The sequence below is a fragment of the Symphalangus syndactylus genome, chromosome 8 (assembly GCF_028878055.3).
Source record: "Symphalangus syndactylus isolate Jambi chromosome 8, NHGRI_mSymSyn1-v2.1_pri, whole genome shotgun sequence".
NCBI lineage: Eukaryota > Metazoa > Chordata > Mammalia > Primates > Hylobatidae > Symphalangus > Symphalangus syndactylus.
The window spans coordinates 64,621,866-64,640,041 of NC_072430.2; the positions used below are offsets into that span (position 1 = coordinate 64,621,866).

Genomic DNA, 18,176 nt, shown 5'->3' on the forward strand with positions numbered 1-18,176 from the left:
CTATAGTTAACAGAAGCAAATTATTACTGTAACATAAAAATCCCAAATTCAAATATTTGCCAGTTGACAAAATTTCAACAATTTAAATATGTACCTTCCAGATGCTGAATTCAAATTTATTCTATGTAAATTCAATATAGAAAGCTTTCAGTCTGGATATATCACACCCTAGATACTAACAGTAACTTTATAGTTGAGTTCTATAAGTAATAATTATTTGTATATAAAACTGATTTCTCCCACCAGGCTTTTGTGGGCAGAAATTACATTTAGTTATCTTTGCATTCCTCATAGCACCAAGTAAAATGCCTCAAAGGTACTCACATATTTTTTCAAAGTGAATTTTCATTAAGAGAGAAAAGTAACAGATTTTTAGAAGTCATGAGATTCCCAGGAACAAGATACTGCTTAATCCTGGGGCAAACAGACTTGACGGTAAATGGTATGAAATGCAAAAGAAAATGAACTGCTATGAGGGTTAGCTATCATTTAATTCATTCCAAACTGAAAGTATTCAATTTGATCTTCTAAAAGACTTAATTATGGAAGTTGATTAAAAATCAGACACAAAATGAACAATGCTTATTTGTTGTACAGTCAACTCTCCCTAACTTATCTAGACAGAGAAAGCAAACTGCTTTCAAAAGGAATACAAGGAAAGTATCCAATTTTTCATGTGAGGAAAAAGAAAGTGACTCATTGGCCAGGCGCGGTGGCTCATGCCTGTAATCCCAGCACTTTGGGAAGCCGAGGTGGGTGGATCATCTGAGGTCGGTGGATCACCTGAGGTCAGGAGTGTGAGACCAGCCTGACCAACATGGAGAAACCCCGTTTCTACTAAAATACAAAATTAGCCGGGAGTGGTGCCGCATGCCTGTAATCCCAGCTACTCAGGAGGCTGAGGCAGGAGAATCGCTTGAACCCGGGAGGCGGAGGATGCGGTAAGCCGAGATCGTGCCATTGCACTCCAGCCTGGGCAACAAGAGTGAAACTCTGTTTCAAAAAAAAAAAACCAAGAGAAAGTGACTCATTAAGCACATACACCTATTACTACGTTCCTCTTTCTAATCTAATTTCCCATCTTTTTAAGATCCAAGATTAACCTTAAATATTTAAAATAATTCATTATTTAAAATACATAATGATGAACCTACAGATCACGAATCAGCGGGCCTCAAATCCTATAAACTAAGGTTCTTATTATAATAATAACATGGGTTGGTTTGAACAAAGAAAAGGTTGCCATACCTGCATCTCTCGTCTCATAGGGTAGGTCCACTCCTTTAAAAGGGAAGGAAAACATAAGAATAAAAGTAGGTAACATTTAAAAAGTCACCCAATTAAAGGCTGAAGATGTGACATACAAGTACGTAGATTTTTTAAAGTTACATTATACTTTAAGAACATTTTATTAAAATAGCAGACTTGGTTTCACAAACATCTGAAAATTGAAGTGACAAGAAACAAAGCTTAAGGCATTCTTTAAATAACTAGGCTTCTAGAATTATTATGTTACTTCATATAATGGATGAAATTGCTCATTAAACTTTAGAATAATACATATTCCAGAAGATTCTCCCAAAACTGATCTTCTAAGTCAGAGATGTCAATAGATTTTTTTTGTTTCTCATGCCAACTCTAATCAACTGACAGTAGATACCTAAAACATTGTGTGGTCCAAGACAGGAAGAAGAGTATCTGATCAACAAATAATATCTGAAATGGATAAAAGAAGAATGCTATGTCACACGTACTTGCCATCTCTGATCTAAAATGCCAAATGCTTATCAAAGAGCCTTTCCTTCATCTCACTTGGGCCTAACATTCTTGTCTAGCTTAATTATTTTAACACATATCACAAAACATAAGAGACTTCATTTTGTCTTTGGAATGCAGACCAATATAAAGAAGTTGTAAAACAACACAAAATGTCAATGGTAAAAGATAAAAAATATTTTAAAAGTTAGAAAAAGAGAAAAGTAATTATAGTGAATTGAAATGAAGAATCCAAACAGACTAAAAGGCCAGGCTCTGTGGCTCATGCCTGTAATCTCAGCACTTTGGGATGCCGAGGCAGGCAGATTGCTTGAGCTCGGGAGTTTGAGACCAGCCTGGGAAACAGGGTGAAACCCCTTCTGTATTAAAAACACACAAAAAATTAGTTGGGCATGGTGGAGCCTGCCTGTAATCCCATCTACACAGGAGGCTGAGGTGGGAAGATCGCTTGAGCCTGGGAGGCAGAGGGTTGCAATGAGCTGAGATCACCCCACCACTCCAGTGTGGGTGACAGACTGAGACTCTAAAAAAAAAAAAATTACAGTACAGATAGTCCTCATTTGTCAGCAGGTTGATTGCATTCCAAAAGTTTCTAAGTTGGTTGCTTAAAACTCAGAATTATTACTAGTAATTAGGTTTCTGAAGTAGTCTGGAAAATATTTTTTTAACCTTTTATTTTGAAATAATTTTAGGATTATAGAAAAGCTGCAAAAATAGTACAAGGAATTCCATTTACCCTTCACCCAGATTCTCCAAGTCAGAAAAGTATTTTTTTTTTTTTTTTGAGACTGAGTCTTGCACTGTCGTCCAGGCTGGGGTGCAGTGGCACGATCTCGGCTCAATGCCAGCTCCATCTCCCGGGTTCACGCCATTCTCCTGCCTCAGCCTCCCAAGTAGCTGGGACTACAGGCGCCCACCACCAGGCCAGAATTTTTTTGTGTGCTTTTAGTAGAGACGGGGTTTCACCGTGTTAGCCAAGATGGTCTCGATCTCCTGACCTCGTGATCTGCCCACCTCGGCCTCCCAAAGTGCTAGGATTTCGGGAGTGAGCCACTGCCCCCGGCCCAGAAAAGTATTTTTAACACAGTAGGTAGAAATGGTATACATCTATAATGAAAAGAGAGAATAATAATCCTACAATGAGAGACAGGTTTTTTTTTAACTAAGAGAAACAGAAAACATTTTTGTTTTTCATCTTGAAAACTATTCTCAGCAATATAGTAGTAGACTATAAAACCCGAGTAATGACAGTTTAAAAAAATTAAAAAGCCGGGCGCTGTGGCTCACACCTGTAATCCCAGCACTTTGGGAGGCTGAGGCAGGTGGATCACCTGAGGTCAGGAGTTTGAGACCAGCCTGGCCAACATGGTGAAACTCCGTCTCTACTAAAAATACAAAAATTAGCCGGGCATGGTGGTGGGAGCCTGTAATCCCAGCTACTTGGGAGGCGGAGGCAGGAGAATCACTTGAACCTGGAAGCAGAGGTTGCAGTGAGCTGAGATCGTGGCATTGCACTCCAGCCTGGGCAACAACAGTGAAACTCCATCTCAAAAAAAAAAAAAAACCCAAAAGATTCATAGCAATCAATCAGAAGGAGGCCAGTTATCCCGAGCCAGCATAAGGAAGTCCCCTGTGTTATAACACTATAAAGAAACTAAATGACCAATCCACTTTTTGTTTCATTTCTGCTTTATTTAGCTAGATTTTGCCTATAAATCCAACTTCCTCTGCTCAGCACACTGAAATGCCTTTTCTAAATCTTTTGATGACACATTGCCTGATTCATGAACCACTAATAAAAGCCAGTTAGATTTTTAAGCTAAATTTGTTGTAATTTTGTCTTTTGACACAGGGTAGGCCTATGTTTGGCTTTACTAGATACTGCCAAAAGTTTTCCAAAACCACTGTACACTCCCACCAGCAATGTATGGGACTTCTAGTTGTTCTACATCTTCACTATGGCCTTATTTTAAGTGGAAATATATTTGTAAACTAAGACAAAGTCTATGATCTGCTCAAAGTCGAACTCAGATCAAGACCAAAAAGCTAGAACGCCCAAAGGCAACATCCTCAGTGAAAGATAAACTAGGGAAGGAAAAAAAAAAAACAAAAACTCAACTCATCCCACAGAAGTGAGTATACTCTTGTCTTTCCTAGCTTTGGCTCTGGGTAGGTATTGGTAGTGGTGGAGTGGGGTCTTCCTAATCACAATCTGGCATCCACTCAAGTTTGGGGTTGGAATTCAATTACTTTTGTGAGACCAAGTGAGAATTTAATGTAAGTGGTCCTGGGTAGATTGCATCCCTGGATTCCTGGAAGAAGCAAATGCATATTCTCTAGAAAAACACACCTTAAACCTAGATCAGAAATAATTCACACAGATAAAGTCCCAACAAGCTCACAATCAAAAACTAATTTAAAAACAGGAAATGAGCCACCACAGGAAGCAGAAACAACTGAGTTACACTTACAAAACTGCAGATATTATAAGCAATAACGAAAAATATAAAAAATTTAAAGAAATTACAGTATCAAAATATGACCAAAGACTAAGAAATTGATTTTTAAAAACACAGAATATGTAGAAATAAGAAGTATAATTGAAATTAAAGATCACTGAATAGGCCAGGTGCGGTGGCTTATGCCTGTAAATTATCAAGCACTCTGGCAGACTGAGGTAAGTGGATCACTTGAGCCCAGAAGTTTGAGACCAGCTTGGGCAACATGGTGAAACCCTGTCTCTACTAAAAATATAAAAATTAGCCAGGCATGGAGGTGGCATGCCTGTAGTCCCAGCTACTCGGGAGGCTGAGGCAGGAGAGTTGCTTGAATCTGGGAGGTGGAAATTGCAGTGAGCCGAGATTGCACCACTGCACTCCAGCCTGGGTGACAGAGTGAGACTCCATCTCTCTCTCTCTCTCTCTCTCACACACACACACACACACACACACACGAAACTCAAAAGTAAAATCAAAAGATATCATTACATACCATTAGAATGGTTAAAGTAAAAAAAATTGACAACACCAAATGCTGGTGATGATGTGGAGCAACTGGGACTCTCATACATTGCTGGTGGGAATGTAAAATGAAATGGTAAACATACACCTACCCTATTATAATATCTAGCCATTCCACTCCTGGGCTTTACCAAAAAAAAAAAAAAAAAAAAAAAAAAAATATATATATATATATATATATATATAAACATATATCCACACAAAGACTTGTACATGAATATTTATAGCAGCTTTATTTATTGTAGTCTCAAAGAACTCAAATGTCTATGGTCTCTTCATACAAAGGAATAGTACTCAGGGATAAAAGTCTATGAAGTACTCATAAACACAACAACATGGATGAATTTCATTGACACTATGCTCAGTGAAGAAAGCCACACACAAAAGAGTCCATTTGCATGATTCCATTTGTATCAAGTTCAAGAGCAAGGAAAACCAATCTATGTTGATAGAAATCCGGTTTCCTATTGTGGAATGGGAGAGGAAATGCCTGGAAATAGATGTAACCTTCTATGCTAATAGAATGTTCGTGTATCTTGATGGGGCGGATTACATTAGTGTATGTTAATCAAAACTCAATGAATTGCACACTTACTATTTGTACATTACACTATATAAATTTTACCTTTATTGATCAACTAGACAAAAGACAGATTACATACAAAGGAGGGACAATCAGATGGACACTGACTTCTCAATTGCATGAATAGAAGCCAGAGGACACGAATAATTCATACAAAGTGGCAGGACAAAAATAACTGTTAATTAAGAATATACGCTCAGAAAAATATCTTTAAAGAAAAAAAGTTGAGATGTTCTTTGAAGAAAGGATACTATCATTGTCTATTTTAGTCATAGAGAACCTAAGTAACTTGATTTTGGATCCAGATAGTCTGAATCCAGAGTTCATTCTCTTAATCAATACACTATACAGTCTTTCAATGTAAGAATGAACTTTACGGCAAACATATAGTTACAATTAAACAAATATTGGCTGCATAAAATAATGATTAATTTATGGATATTTAACAGAATAGAAATAAAGCATGTAATTTCTAAGCCAGCAATGAGGGAAACATAATTGTTTACCAGATACTTTCTTTTTTTTTTTTTTTGAGATGGAGTCTCGCTCTGTTGCCCAGGTTGGAGTGCAATGCAGTGGCATGATCTTGGCTCACTGCAATCTCCACTTCCCAGGTTCAAGCAATTATCTGCCTCAGCCTCCCGAGTAGCTGGGATTACAAGCGCCCACCACCAAACCTGGCTAATTTTTGTATTTTTAGTAGAGATGGGGTTTCACCATCTTGGCGAGGCTGGTCTTGAACTCCTGACCTCGTGATCCACCTGCCTCGGCCTCCCAAAGTGCTGGGATTACAGGCATGAGCCACCGCGCCCAGCCTAGATTCTTTAACTTACCAATACGTTATGGTAATCTTTTTATATATGAGTTTTTTAGCTAGGTATGGTAGCTCACACCTGTAATCCCAGCCCTTTGGAAGGCTGGGGCAGGAGGATGGCTTGAGCCCAAGTTCAAGACCAGCCTGGGCCAACATAGGGAGACCTCATCTCTACAAAAACTAAAAAATTAGCCAGGTGCGGTGGTGGTGCATGACTGAGGTCCTAGCTACTTGGGAGGCTGAGGCAGGAAGATCACTTGGGCTTGGGAGGTTGAGGCTGCAGTGAGTCATGATGGTGCCATTGCACTCCAGCCTGGGCAACAGAGACAGACCCTATCTCAAGAAAAAAAAAAAAAAAAAAAAAAGAACGGAAAAAGAAAACAGTTTTTAAAGACTTTAGGCCAAAGACTCTTTTTAGTCATGGTACCCCTAATGATAAGCACAGTGCCTGACATAGAATAAGCACAAAATAGATGCATTTCAGAGATCTACTGCACTAAATGCTATTGACTTTTTTCCTTTTAAAAGATTCTCAAGTAGTCTAACAGCCAGCCTTATCTTCCTGAAGCAACTTGTCAGAGCTGTGAGAAAGAAGAAAATCAATTAAAGAAATGTGTACTTTTGAATTTATCTAAAGTGAAATCACTAAATTTTGTGTAATTAAAGAAAAAAAAACAGGGCAACAAATATCAAGGAATGGTGTACATATATTCTGGGAAATACTTGTGTAAGGGAAGGAAGGCTTTCCCTCTACCGTTAGGATTCGATAACAGTCTATGAAATAAACTAAATGGAGAAAAGGTATACAAATTTATTATGTGTATGGGAGTATCACAGGAAAGAAAAGTGCATACCAAAAAAAAAAAAAACCAGTGATATTTTTAAAAAGTATATACCAAAAACAAATAAACAAAAAAAAAATCAGTGACATTTAAAACCAGTCTATGAAATAAACTAAAAGGAGAAAAGGTATACAAATTTATTATGTGCATGGGGGTATCACAGGAAAGAAAAGTGTATACAAAAAAGAACAAAACAGTGGTATTTAGGAGCTTATATGCCCTTTATATAGGATGGGGGTAGGGGTATATAGGCATTTTAGAAGAATAATTCTGGAGAAAGATAAATGGGCCCTTAGAATAATAATAGATGATACTTTGTGACAGTTTGTCTGGGTGTAGTGCTGACTTTTACTCTCCTCTTCAGTGATAAGAGATAATCTTCTCTGGTTGATCAAACTCCCTAGGAGCAAATTGAGCTTCTTTTGGAGGATCTGTCCTTAGGTAGGTAACAGGAGTTCAGAGAAAGTCTTTCTTTGCATTTGCTACTTTGCAAGTGTTTCCAACTTAAAGTAATCAATATACCAAGGTGTCATATTTTGGAGTGGCATTTCCTCAACACCTTCGTTTGGCAATATGCCAAAAGACACTCAAAACCACCGAAGTATCAATTTTATCAAAAAAATTCTTTAGGGAGAAACAGTATTTTCACTGGTTACTAATTTAAACAATTTTTATATTAAAACAGACAGGCACATATGGGATAGAATGCAAAATTTACCTGAACCTTTTAGCAAAACAAGAGGCTTCAAAGAAATTTTGAGCTTTCCATAAGGTTATATGTAATACAACATGAAAGACTCTCTTGAGATATATATATGGAAGATATTATAAGAGGGAAAAGCAAGCTGTATAGTAGGAGGGAATGAAAAATTATTCCTAGTCACAGGACAGATAAGAAGCCTTCTTCAGAGAACATTAGTAATTACTGCAATAGGTATGGATCCTTTAAAACCTAGAAAGCTTTCTCTCACAGAAAAGTTCATTTGGAACTACTCCTGGTGTTATCATCAGATGCTGATCTCAGAATCCACCTTCTTTGCTGCCCTAACCCAGATTACCACCTACAGAACAAATCTTAAACCTGCCTGTCGGCTGGACGCAGTGGCTCACGCCTGTAATCCCAGCACTTTGGGAGGCCGAGGCGGGCGGATCACAGAGTCAGGAGATCGAGACCATCCTGGCTAACACGGTGACACCCCGTCTCTACTAAAAATACAAAAAATTAGCCGGGCGTGGTGGCAGGCGCCTGTAGTCCCAGCTACCCGGGAGGCTGAGGCAGGAGAATGGCATGAACCCAGGAGGTGGAGTTTGCAGTGAGCCGAGATCGCTCCACTGCACTCCAACCTGTTAAAAAACAAACAAACAAAAAAAACCCTGCCTGTCCATGGATCCTACTAACCAAGATTTTAAGTCTGAATGCTCATAGTCTTCTTCTACCGCATATCCATCTGTCTGAACACGTGTCTAATAACCAAGTCTTGCCGCTATCACACTTAATTCTTAATCTCAGCCTGCTCACACTACTGCTGAAATCTATCATTTTAGAAACCGTGGTATTAATGGAGGCATCTCCATATCACCACCAATGATCTATTTTAAGCTACTACTGTAATTAATTTGTAGAAATCAATTTCCCAAACCTTATGAGTAGCCAAGCAGTTCAACCACATTAACCAAACCAAGACAAGCTAGATAAACCAAAATAACCCTCAAAATAACACCATGATTCTGAGACAAATTAATTCACAAGTGAAAATCTTTCAATCAACATGAGCTAGAAGGTACCACATGTTAAAACATCCTTCAGAATTATCTCCTTCCTTCCCATATAAATGATTTATAAAACTGCATTTGGATAGAAAAAAAGTTACAAAAATGTTCAAAGACCCTCAAATAAACACATCAATGAAGGATATAGACTGTAACCATTAGATAAAATAATTGTTATATGGATTGAAATATGAAATATGAACTTTTACAAATACAGTAGTCCCCCCTTATCCGCAGGGGATATGTTCATACGTTTGAGGATAGTGCTGAATCCTATATACACAATACTAAAATAGAATACAAATTGTACATAGGCTGGAGGTGGGGGGCAACAGTTTGGGGAAGAAAAAAAACATCAGAATACTAGACTTGCACTGGGACATTCCACAAAACAGAAAAGTTAGTATTGCAGTTTCTCTCCTACAAAAAATAGGTAAATCCCTCCAAAGTGCTTTTCCTTTAATTCCCACACCAAGCTTGATCTTTGCTTAAACCAAAGGAGAAAAGAAAATGTTTCACTCAAATAAAAAGACAGGATGGGCAGGGACTAGAGGGGCAGAAGAGTACTCAAGATATTTTCTAAACCAGCAATTTTTAAACCTGACTGCACATTAGAATCACCTAGCTTCATTCAGATAAATTAAACTACAATAAGTGCTGGTAGGGTCCAGGCATCAGTATTTTTAAAAAATTCCTTACTCTACAGTAAGGGTTAAAAAGCACCATTCTAAATAAAAGAGCTAGAAAAGGAATCCTCAGCCAGGTATGTTAAGTAATTCCTATCTTTGATCCTGTACTACGGGATTCACAAGAAAAATGGAAAGGGAAACATGGAAAGTTGCTAAACTGCAATGGAAATAAATATTTCATTTTCTATCAGAAGAGAAGATAAAACATTAACTTTTAAATTATAAAACCAACAGCCCCAGCTACAACCAATTTGCTTAAAAATTGGTACTATCAGCTGCTCCTTCTTCCTAATATCTAAGCTCTCTTATGAAAGGTTCAGTCTAAATGGAAAATAGACAATGACCAAAAATTGTAAGTGTTACAAAGGTAGTATTAAAGTACCAAGTGCTATAGTACCTGGGGAATTGAACCAGTCTAGAGGATGAGGAAAGGAGTTAGAGAAACTGCCAAACAGGAAAAGCTTCTCTGAAGAAATGTTGCCTGAAGTGGGTTCTAACCCAAGGGTAAGCAGTTAATTAGGTGAGGGTAAGGAAGGTGCTGGCGGCCAAGGCAGGAGAAAATAGCAAACATAAAGGCCCTGAGGGCGGGGGTGGGGGGTGGAAATTAAAGCATTCCAGGAACTGAGAGAAGATAAATATGGCTAGGGCTTACAGAGAAAGGAGCAAGAAGAGTAGCTCATAATGAGGTTAGAGAGGTATGCAGATGCCAGACCATACAGGACCCTGGAAATGTCAAGGGTTTAAACTTCATCTTCAAAACAATGGAAATTCATGAAAAAGTTTTAAACAAAAAAAGTAACAATCTTTTTGCAAACGGACTGATCTATACTAAATTTTTGTTAGCACTGTCCTATACAAATACCAATATTTCAAGAAATGTGAAAGTAATATTCTTGTAGAGGTGACAGAATCATCAAACTATCATAGCTTGATCACATTAATATTAAAAGCATTCACTGAACTCTGCTTGAATTCCATTTTTATTAAATTTGGTCTGTAATTTGGCTTTCCAGGTGGTGCTCTCTACGTCAAAGAAACAATGCTGGGTGATCACTCTAACTACTTAAGACCATTTGACACTTTACATTAACTCACTGGAGATTAGAAAACTAACAGTGCTTAGGCCGGGCGCGGTGGCTCACGCTTGTAATCCCAGCACTTTGGGAGGCCGAGGCGGGCGGATCACGAGGTCAGGAGATCGAGACCACGGTGAAACCCCGTCTCTACTAAAAATACAAAAAAATTAGCCGGGCGTGGTGGCGGCGCCTGTAGTCCCAGCTACTCGGAGAGGCTGAGGCAGGAGAATGGCGTGAACCCGGGAGGCGGAGCTTGCAGTGAGCCGAGATCGCGCCACTGCACTCCAGCCTGGGTGACAGAGCGAGGCTCCGTCTCAAAAAAAAAAAAAAAAAAAAAAAACTAACAGTGCTTATTAGTCAGTTTATTATGAATAACTATATGCTCCTATTTAATAGTTTATTTATGTGGCCCCTATGTATAGCTTTATCAGCCCAGGAAGTACCCTCTACCTGTGGAAATGTTCCTATGGTTTTGGTGGGAGGGCTACGAACAATAAACTTCACTCCTCTAGCCAAGGAATTAGGGATAGGACCTAGATTGGGCCCCTCATTGTATCTGCCCTTTCCTGGCTACGGTGACTGATCCAAAGTGTGGGAACATGACCTAAATTGGGCGATTCCTCTAGATTTCAAACACAGAAGCTGGAAGTGTTCAGTTTTATTCCTCAATAACCAAGCTCATAAAGGTGTGACCCCAGAGGGCCAAGCTTCACATTTTGGAGACGCCAGAGAGAAAGCAGAGACTCTGAAAGTAGAGATAAGAACTCATGAGAGACAAAGGCAGTTCTGAAGTTTTATAATACCTAGGTTTGGTCAAATCCTTGAAACTAGCTGCATCACTACCCTTCTGGATTTAATTACGTTTTTTGTTTTTTTTTTGAGATGGAGTCTCGCTCTGTCTCCCAGACTGGAGTGCAGTGGCTAGATCTCGGCTCACTGCAAGCTCCGCCTCCCAGGTTCACGCCATTCTCCTGCCTCAGCCTCCCAAGTAGCTGGGACTACAGGCGCCCACCACCAAACCTGGCTAATTTTTTTTTTTGTATATTTTTAGTAGAGACGGGGTTTTACCGTGTTAGCCAGGATGGTCATGATCTCCTGACCTCGTGATCCGTCCGCCTCGGCCTCCCAAAGTGCTGGGATTACAGGCGTGAGCCACCGCGCCCGGCTGGATTTAATTACTTCTTTTTCTTAAGTTCGTTTTTGTTGCTTGCAACCAAAAGATACCAAACATGCAATATTATGAAATATGGAATGAATTGGCTTTCAGCAGACAATACTTGCATCATTATCCACTAGCTTTAAGCATTACCTCTGTCCTTCTGATACAATATGAAATACATGGTCTTTCTCTCCAGTTCCTGTCACAGTCCTCCTAAAACTCTTGGAATTTTCTAATAGGAGTGTCTTTGGTTATTTATGAGCCACTTATTTTGATCAAACCTGACTATGCTAATGAAGTGATTTAGGGTGGGGCCAGTCACCAGAAAGACCATGTGACAAGAGGGTTGAACTCTCAGCCTCACACACACACACCTCTATGGGAGGGGATGGAGATGAAGTTCTACAAAAACCGTTGAATAAGATTTGTTGAGCTTATGGATGAAAACACTGGAAGTGCTAGTGAGGCAGGTGAATAAGGTCTGGAGACAGGGAATCTAAGGCTGTTTCACCCCGACTTCCCAGAACTAAATTGAAGGGAAAACCCTAACTTTCCACGCCTAAGTAACAAAAGGACCAGAGGCTACTCCTGTTGCAAACGACCTACCTTTTCTGCACAGTAGAAAAATCGGTTGTCGTCAACAAATCAGACTGATTGCGGGTGGAATCTTCGTTTGCAACTTTGTAACTTCACTCTAGCCACTGAATGGTCGCTGTCCACGACCAAGCGGACTGATGGGGAGTGGGGGTTCTGGCAACCAATCAGACCGATTGCAAGCCACCTCTTCATTTACATGAGGTGAGCATGGAGTGGCCAATGGGAAACTTCTAGGGGGTATTTGGACCCAAGAAGATTCAGTAAAGCGGCGGGGGTGGGGTGGGGTTGGGGGGGGAGTGCTGCTAGGGCGGCTCCCACACTGTGGAGTGTACTTTGTTTTCAATAAATCCCTGCTTTTGTTCTTTTGTTGATTCATTCTCTTTGCTTGGAGTTTTGTCCAATTCTTTGTTCAAAACGCCAGGAACCTGGACAACTTGCAATCCTGACTCTACTGGTGACACTGGGATGGTGGTGTGCCCCTTCCCCCATACCTTGCCCTATTCATCTCTTCCTTCTGGCTGTTCACTGATCTTTTGTAATATCCTTTATAATAAACCCGTAAATGTACTTCCCTGAGTCCTGTAAGCCACTCTAGCAAGTTAACTGAACCAACGAGGGAGTAACGGGAACCCTGATTTGCAGTCAGTCAGAGTGTATAGGTGACAACCTACTACTTGTGATTACCATCTGAGGTTGGGGACAGCCTTGTGGGACTGAGCCATTAACCTGTGGGATCTGACTAACTTCAGGTACATACGTGTCAGAATTGAATTATGGGACATTCAGTTCATGCCTGCTGTAAAACTGCTTGGTATGGAAAAACCCCCACACATCTGGTAGCATAGAAAAAGAATGTGTTTTCAGCAGTCCCACACGGAAAAGACAGGTATATATTCCCTGCAAGAATTTATCAGTTTTGCAGGAATAAGGCATACATAATGATATACACAGTAACAGATTAAATGCAAAGTCTGGAAAAATTTTAAACTAGAATTTTTAAGATTAGGGCAGGGAAGAATTGAAGTGTATTAAAAAGAACAATGAATTAGGAGGCCAAGGTCCTTCTGTGTCTTGTGCTACTGTGTTGTTAATTTGGCACATCACTTATTTTCAGTAAGGTGCAATTTCTTCACCTGGAATGTGGGACTCCTCTACATTATTTGTAAGGTTGCTTGCAGTTAAGTGCTGAAATTACTGAATCATTTTGAGGATATGAAAGCATACTCCTTCGCGGTGGCTCAAGCCTGTAATCCCAGCACTTTGGGAGGCCGAGGCAGGCGGATCACTTCAGGTCTGGCGTTCCAGACCAGCATGGCCAACATGGTGAAACCCCGTCTCTACTAAAAGTACAAAAATTAGCCGGGCGTGGTGGCAGGCGCCTGTAATCCCAGCTACTCAGGGGGCTGAGGCAGAAGAATCTTTTGAATCCGGGAGGCGGAGGCTGCAGTGAGCGGAGATCGCGCCACCGCATTCCAGCCAGGGCAACAAGAGTGAAACTCCGTCTCAATCAATCAATCAATCAATCAATAAAACCATTCTCTTCATTCACATTATTGTATGTTAAGTATAAATTCATTTTTTTTTTTTTTTTTTTTTTTTGAGACAGAGTCTCGCTCTGTCGCCCGGGCTGGAGTGCAGTGGCGCAATCTCGGCTCACTGCAAGCTCCGCCTCCCGGGTTCACGCCATTCTCCTGCCTCATTTTTATAACTAGTCTAAACCTCTTTTTTTCTAAGAGTATATTGGCCGGGCGCGGTAGCTCACGCCTGTAATCCCTGCACTTTGGAAGGCCAAGCCAGGCGGATCACAAGATCAGGAGTTTGAGACCATCCTGGCCAACACGGTGAAACCCCGTCTCTACTAAAAATACAAAAAAATTAGCCGGGCGTGGTGGCGGGCGCCTGTAGTCCCAGCTACTCGGAGAGGCTGAGGCAGGAGAATGGCGTGAACCCGGGAGGCGGAGCTTGCAGTGAGCCGAGATTGCGCCACTGCACTCCAGCCTGGGTGACAGAGCAAGACTCCGTCTCAAAAAAAAAAAAAATTAGCCCGGTGTGGTAGCGGGTGCCTGTAGTCCCAGCTACTCGGGAGGCTGAGGCGGGAGAATGGCGTGAACCCGGGAGGCAGAGCTTGCAGTGAGCCCAGATCCCGCCACTGCACTCCAGCCTGGGCTATAGAGGGAGACTCTGTCTCAAAAAAAAAAAAAAAAGCTGGGCATGGTGATGCGCGCCTGTAATCCCAGCTACTCCGGAGGCTTAGGCAGGAGAACTGCTTGAACCGAGACCCGAGGCAGAGGCTGCCATGGGCCGAGATAGCGCCACTGCACTCCAGCCTGGGGCAACAAGATTGAAACTGTCTCAAAAAAAGAAAAAAAAACAAGAGTATATTCTTGGGCCAGGTGCAGTGGCTCACACCTGTAATCCCAACACATTGGGAGGACAAGGGAGGAGGATCTTGAGGCCAAGAGTTCGAGACCAGCCTGAGGAAAAACCCCATCGCTACAAAAAAAGAAAATAAAAATTAGCCCTGTGTGATCCCAGCTACTTGAGAGGCTGAGGTGTAAGGATGGCTTGAGCACGGGAGTTCGAGACTGCAGTGAACCGAGATCGCACCACTGCACTCCATGTTGCAACAGTGATAGTCACAAAGTCTCTACTCTTAAAACAAATGTAATTGTCAAGCATCAATACCACAAGAGAGCCCTCCAAACAACAATGTGAACCTAGGCCGGGCGCGGTGGCTCACACCTGCAATTCCAGCTCTTTGGGAGGCCGAGGCGGGCTGATCACAAGGTCAGGAGATCGAGACCACCCTGGCCAAAATGGTGAAACCCGTCTCCCCTAAAAACACAAAAATTAGCTGGGCGTGGTGGTGCGCGCCTGTAGTTCCAGCTACTCAGGAGGCTGAGGCAGGAGAATCCCTTCAACCCGGAAGGCGGAGGTTGCAGTGAGCCGAGATCGCGCCACATTGCACTCCAGCCTCTGGCGACAGAGCAAGACTCCGTCTCGAAAAAAAAAAAAAGTGAACCTCAAATGAAGATATTCAATAGAATAAACATTCGGAATCAATTGAATGGTCTCCTAAAAATAGGGCTTTATTTTTCCCAACTACTTTAAAGGTATTTTTAACTAGCGATGTTAGATTTTCTTTCCTAATCCTACTAAAGTATAGCTGAGTGTCTTCGTCTTGTTAATTTAGCCTCCAGAAAATTCTAATTTAGTAGTCTGCAATGCCGTAAAATGTTAAACTAGCAACAGATGAAAAAAAAATCCGAGTAGAAACAGCAGGCAGGGATCTAAGGTGGAGTAAAAATAGCCACAAATTAGAAACCAGGAGAAAAGGTATATAGAATTTTACTTTCAATATTAATTTTCCTCCAAAGGTCAAGATTTCTGATTAAGAGTTCTCAGATTCAGATGAGCTAGCTTTGAGACACTTTATTGTGCGGGTCATAGCTTTGTCTAAAAACAAACAAAAAACTTTGGGAAACTTTTCGAAGGCGCGCTTCCAAACTTCAGGCGCCGAGTCTATTCCACATGTGGGGCCATGTGTCCCACAAGTGAGTCGTTTACACCACAGATATTCCTCAAAAGGAGACTAAACCAACTTCGCTCTCCTGTTACTTTGACAATAAAAGAGGAACCTTACTCCAGGTCAGTCCTGGATGCCAAGCCTAGGGACTAAGAGATTGCTTTTCCTCTTCTCAAATGTAAGTACACCAGACGCTGCCCCTCCACGGGGTCTGGAGAGGACGAGGAACTCAGTGGGGACTGGAGCCGACTGCTCGGCCTCAGAGATCTCAGGACGCCCTCAGGAGGCAGGGAGCCCGCGCAGGTGGGGGCTAAGACGGTTGGGGACTGGGGTCGCCCCTTGGCCGGAGCCACAGGGAGAGGCCTGTGCGTGGCAGCCACGGGAGCGACTCACCTCGGCGTCTTCCTTGCATTGTGGAAGGGAAGGGAACTCCAGCTTCACGTCCTCCATGGTGCTGGCCCGCGGGCTGGTGGGTGGGGTGGGAGAGTGTTACACAGCCGGCCGACCCTCGGGCTGGCTGCGGCGGCGGAAGGAAGGAGGGCCGGCAGAGCGGAGGGCTGACAGGCAGGCGGCGGGCTTACAACTAACACACGCAGACTAGAGGGTCCCAGTGACTCCAGCGGCGGCGGCGGCGAAGACAGGGAAGAGGAGGGTCGGGCGTCTTACACCCGGCCGCCATGCCGCTGCCGTCTCCCTCCCCCGGTCTCCGCACCCCTCAGGCCGCCCAAGATCCAGCACAGGCACCAGCCCGACAACGGTCTCCCCGCCTCCCTCCCGCCCCCTCCACCCGCGTCGCCTCAGCCAATACCAGCCCACGTTTGCCTTCTGCCCGCCCTCCGCCGCCGCCAGGTGTCAGCGCGCCACCGCCCTGCTCCGCCCCTTCGCTAGAGCGCAGACGCTGGGGGGCGGAGCCTCGAATACTGCTAGGCCACAGCTCACCCGGCGTGGAGGAGGCGGGGCTGCGGTGGGACAGGACGAGTGAAGGTCCTGGGAAAGGCAGTGGGGCGGTCCGAGCCAGCTCTGCCCTTTCCAGACTAGACGTACAGCCCTTCTTTAACATAAGAACAAACAAGCAAAACATGCTACCCACCAGACAGTGGCATCCAAAAGGAAAGCTATAGTTTCTCCCCTCTCAAAATTCTGCGCAATCTATGCTGAGTTTATAACCAAATGACTAATAAATGAAGAGTTCAATTTAAAATCACGTGGTGCCATACAGAAAATGAAACACCCATCACCTTTAAGCAAAGAATTAAACGGCTCAATGCTTTAAAATTTTTTTAAAGTATTTTAAGAGTACTTGAAAATACAACTCAGTTTAGATTACCTAGAAAATATCAAGAATTGCAACTAGAAAAAATCAGAAAAAGGAACTGATAGCTGACTCAGTAAATTGTATATAATACTGTAAAATTTCTTCCATTAATTATTATATTTTGAAATAAAAAAAACAGATGGCTTTCAATATCTTTTAAAAGGAGTTTGCCAGCCTGGGCAAAATAGTCGGGAGTTCGAGACCAGCCTGACCAACATGGAGAAACCTTCTCTCTACTAAAAATACAAAAATTAGCTGGGTGTGGTGGCGCATGCCTGTAATCGCAGCTACTTGGAAGGCTGAGGCAGGAGAACCGCTTAAACCCGGGAGGCGGAGGTTGCAGTGAGCCGAGATAGTGCCATTGCACTACAGTCTGGGCAACAAAAGCGAAACTCCATCTCAAAAAAAAAATCGAAAATAAAAAAAGGATTTGTACACCAAATTGATTCTTTAAAAAACCACCACCAGCACAAAGGTAAAAGGCAAGATAGTCACTCCTTAACTAAATGCAAATTATAAGTGAAAAGATCACATAGATATTTGACTTAAACCTCCTTCTACATTCTTTGTCACATAAAATGCACTACCAACACAGAAATAGAACTGTACAATAATTTGAGTATGAGATGGCTAACTTGAGCACTCCATTTTTTCTATCACTATTTTAACTGTTCTTCATCTTCTAAAATTATAAAAAGGCACATAATATCCTGCTAGGAAGTTTTTAATTTGAAGAATTATTGTATAATTAGCTAGGTCATGTATTTTTGGTTCTTTAGTGTTTATGAAACTGAAGTTGTCTTTTCTTTTCACCAGCATCTTTAATAATTATTGATGCCCAATGATGATTCCTTTGTGTACTTTGTTGTAGCTTTTATTGCCAGATGATATAAGAAAGAATCATATATAGGTAACAGAAATCTTGTTTTGGACATTTCTGACGCTCCTACATCCCCTACATCACACACTCTTAGCCAGCTATCCATAGATACCTAAAGAGTCCTTGGAT

The 18,176-nt window shown here is 41.8% G+C and overlaps 1 protein-coding gene across 1 annotated transcript in view; it reads right to left on the reverse strand.

Moving 5' to 3' along the window:
- The window catches only part of STYX (serine/threonine/tyrosine interacting protein), a 46,357-nt gene extending 29,723 nt beyond the window's left edge, over positions 1 to 16,634 (reverse strand). Inside the window, exons 1-2 of the mRNA XM_055289344.2 lie at positions 16,246 to 16,634; positions 1,249 to 1,281 (exon numbers count right to left, since the gene is read on the reverse strand). Coding sequence (XP_055145319.1) covers positions 1,249 to 1,281; positions 16,246 to 16,302 — 90 coding nt within the window. The 5' untranslated portion in view covers positions 16,303 to 16,634. The remainder of the gene's footprint in view (positions 1 to 1,248; positions 1,282 to 16,245) is intronic.
- Positions 16,635 to 18,176: the final 1,542 nt, after the last annotated feature.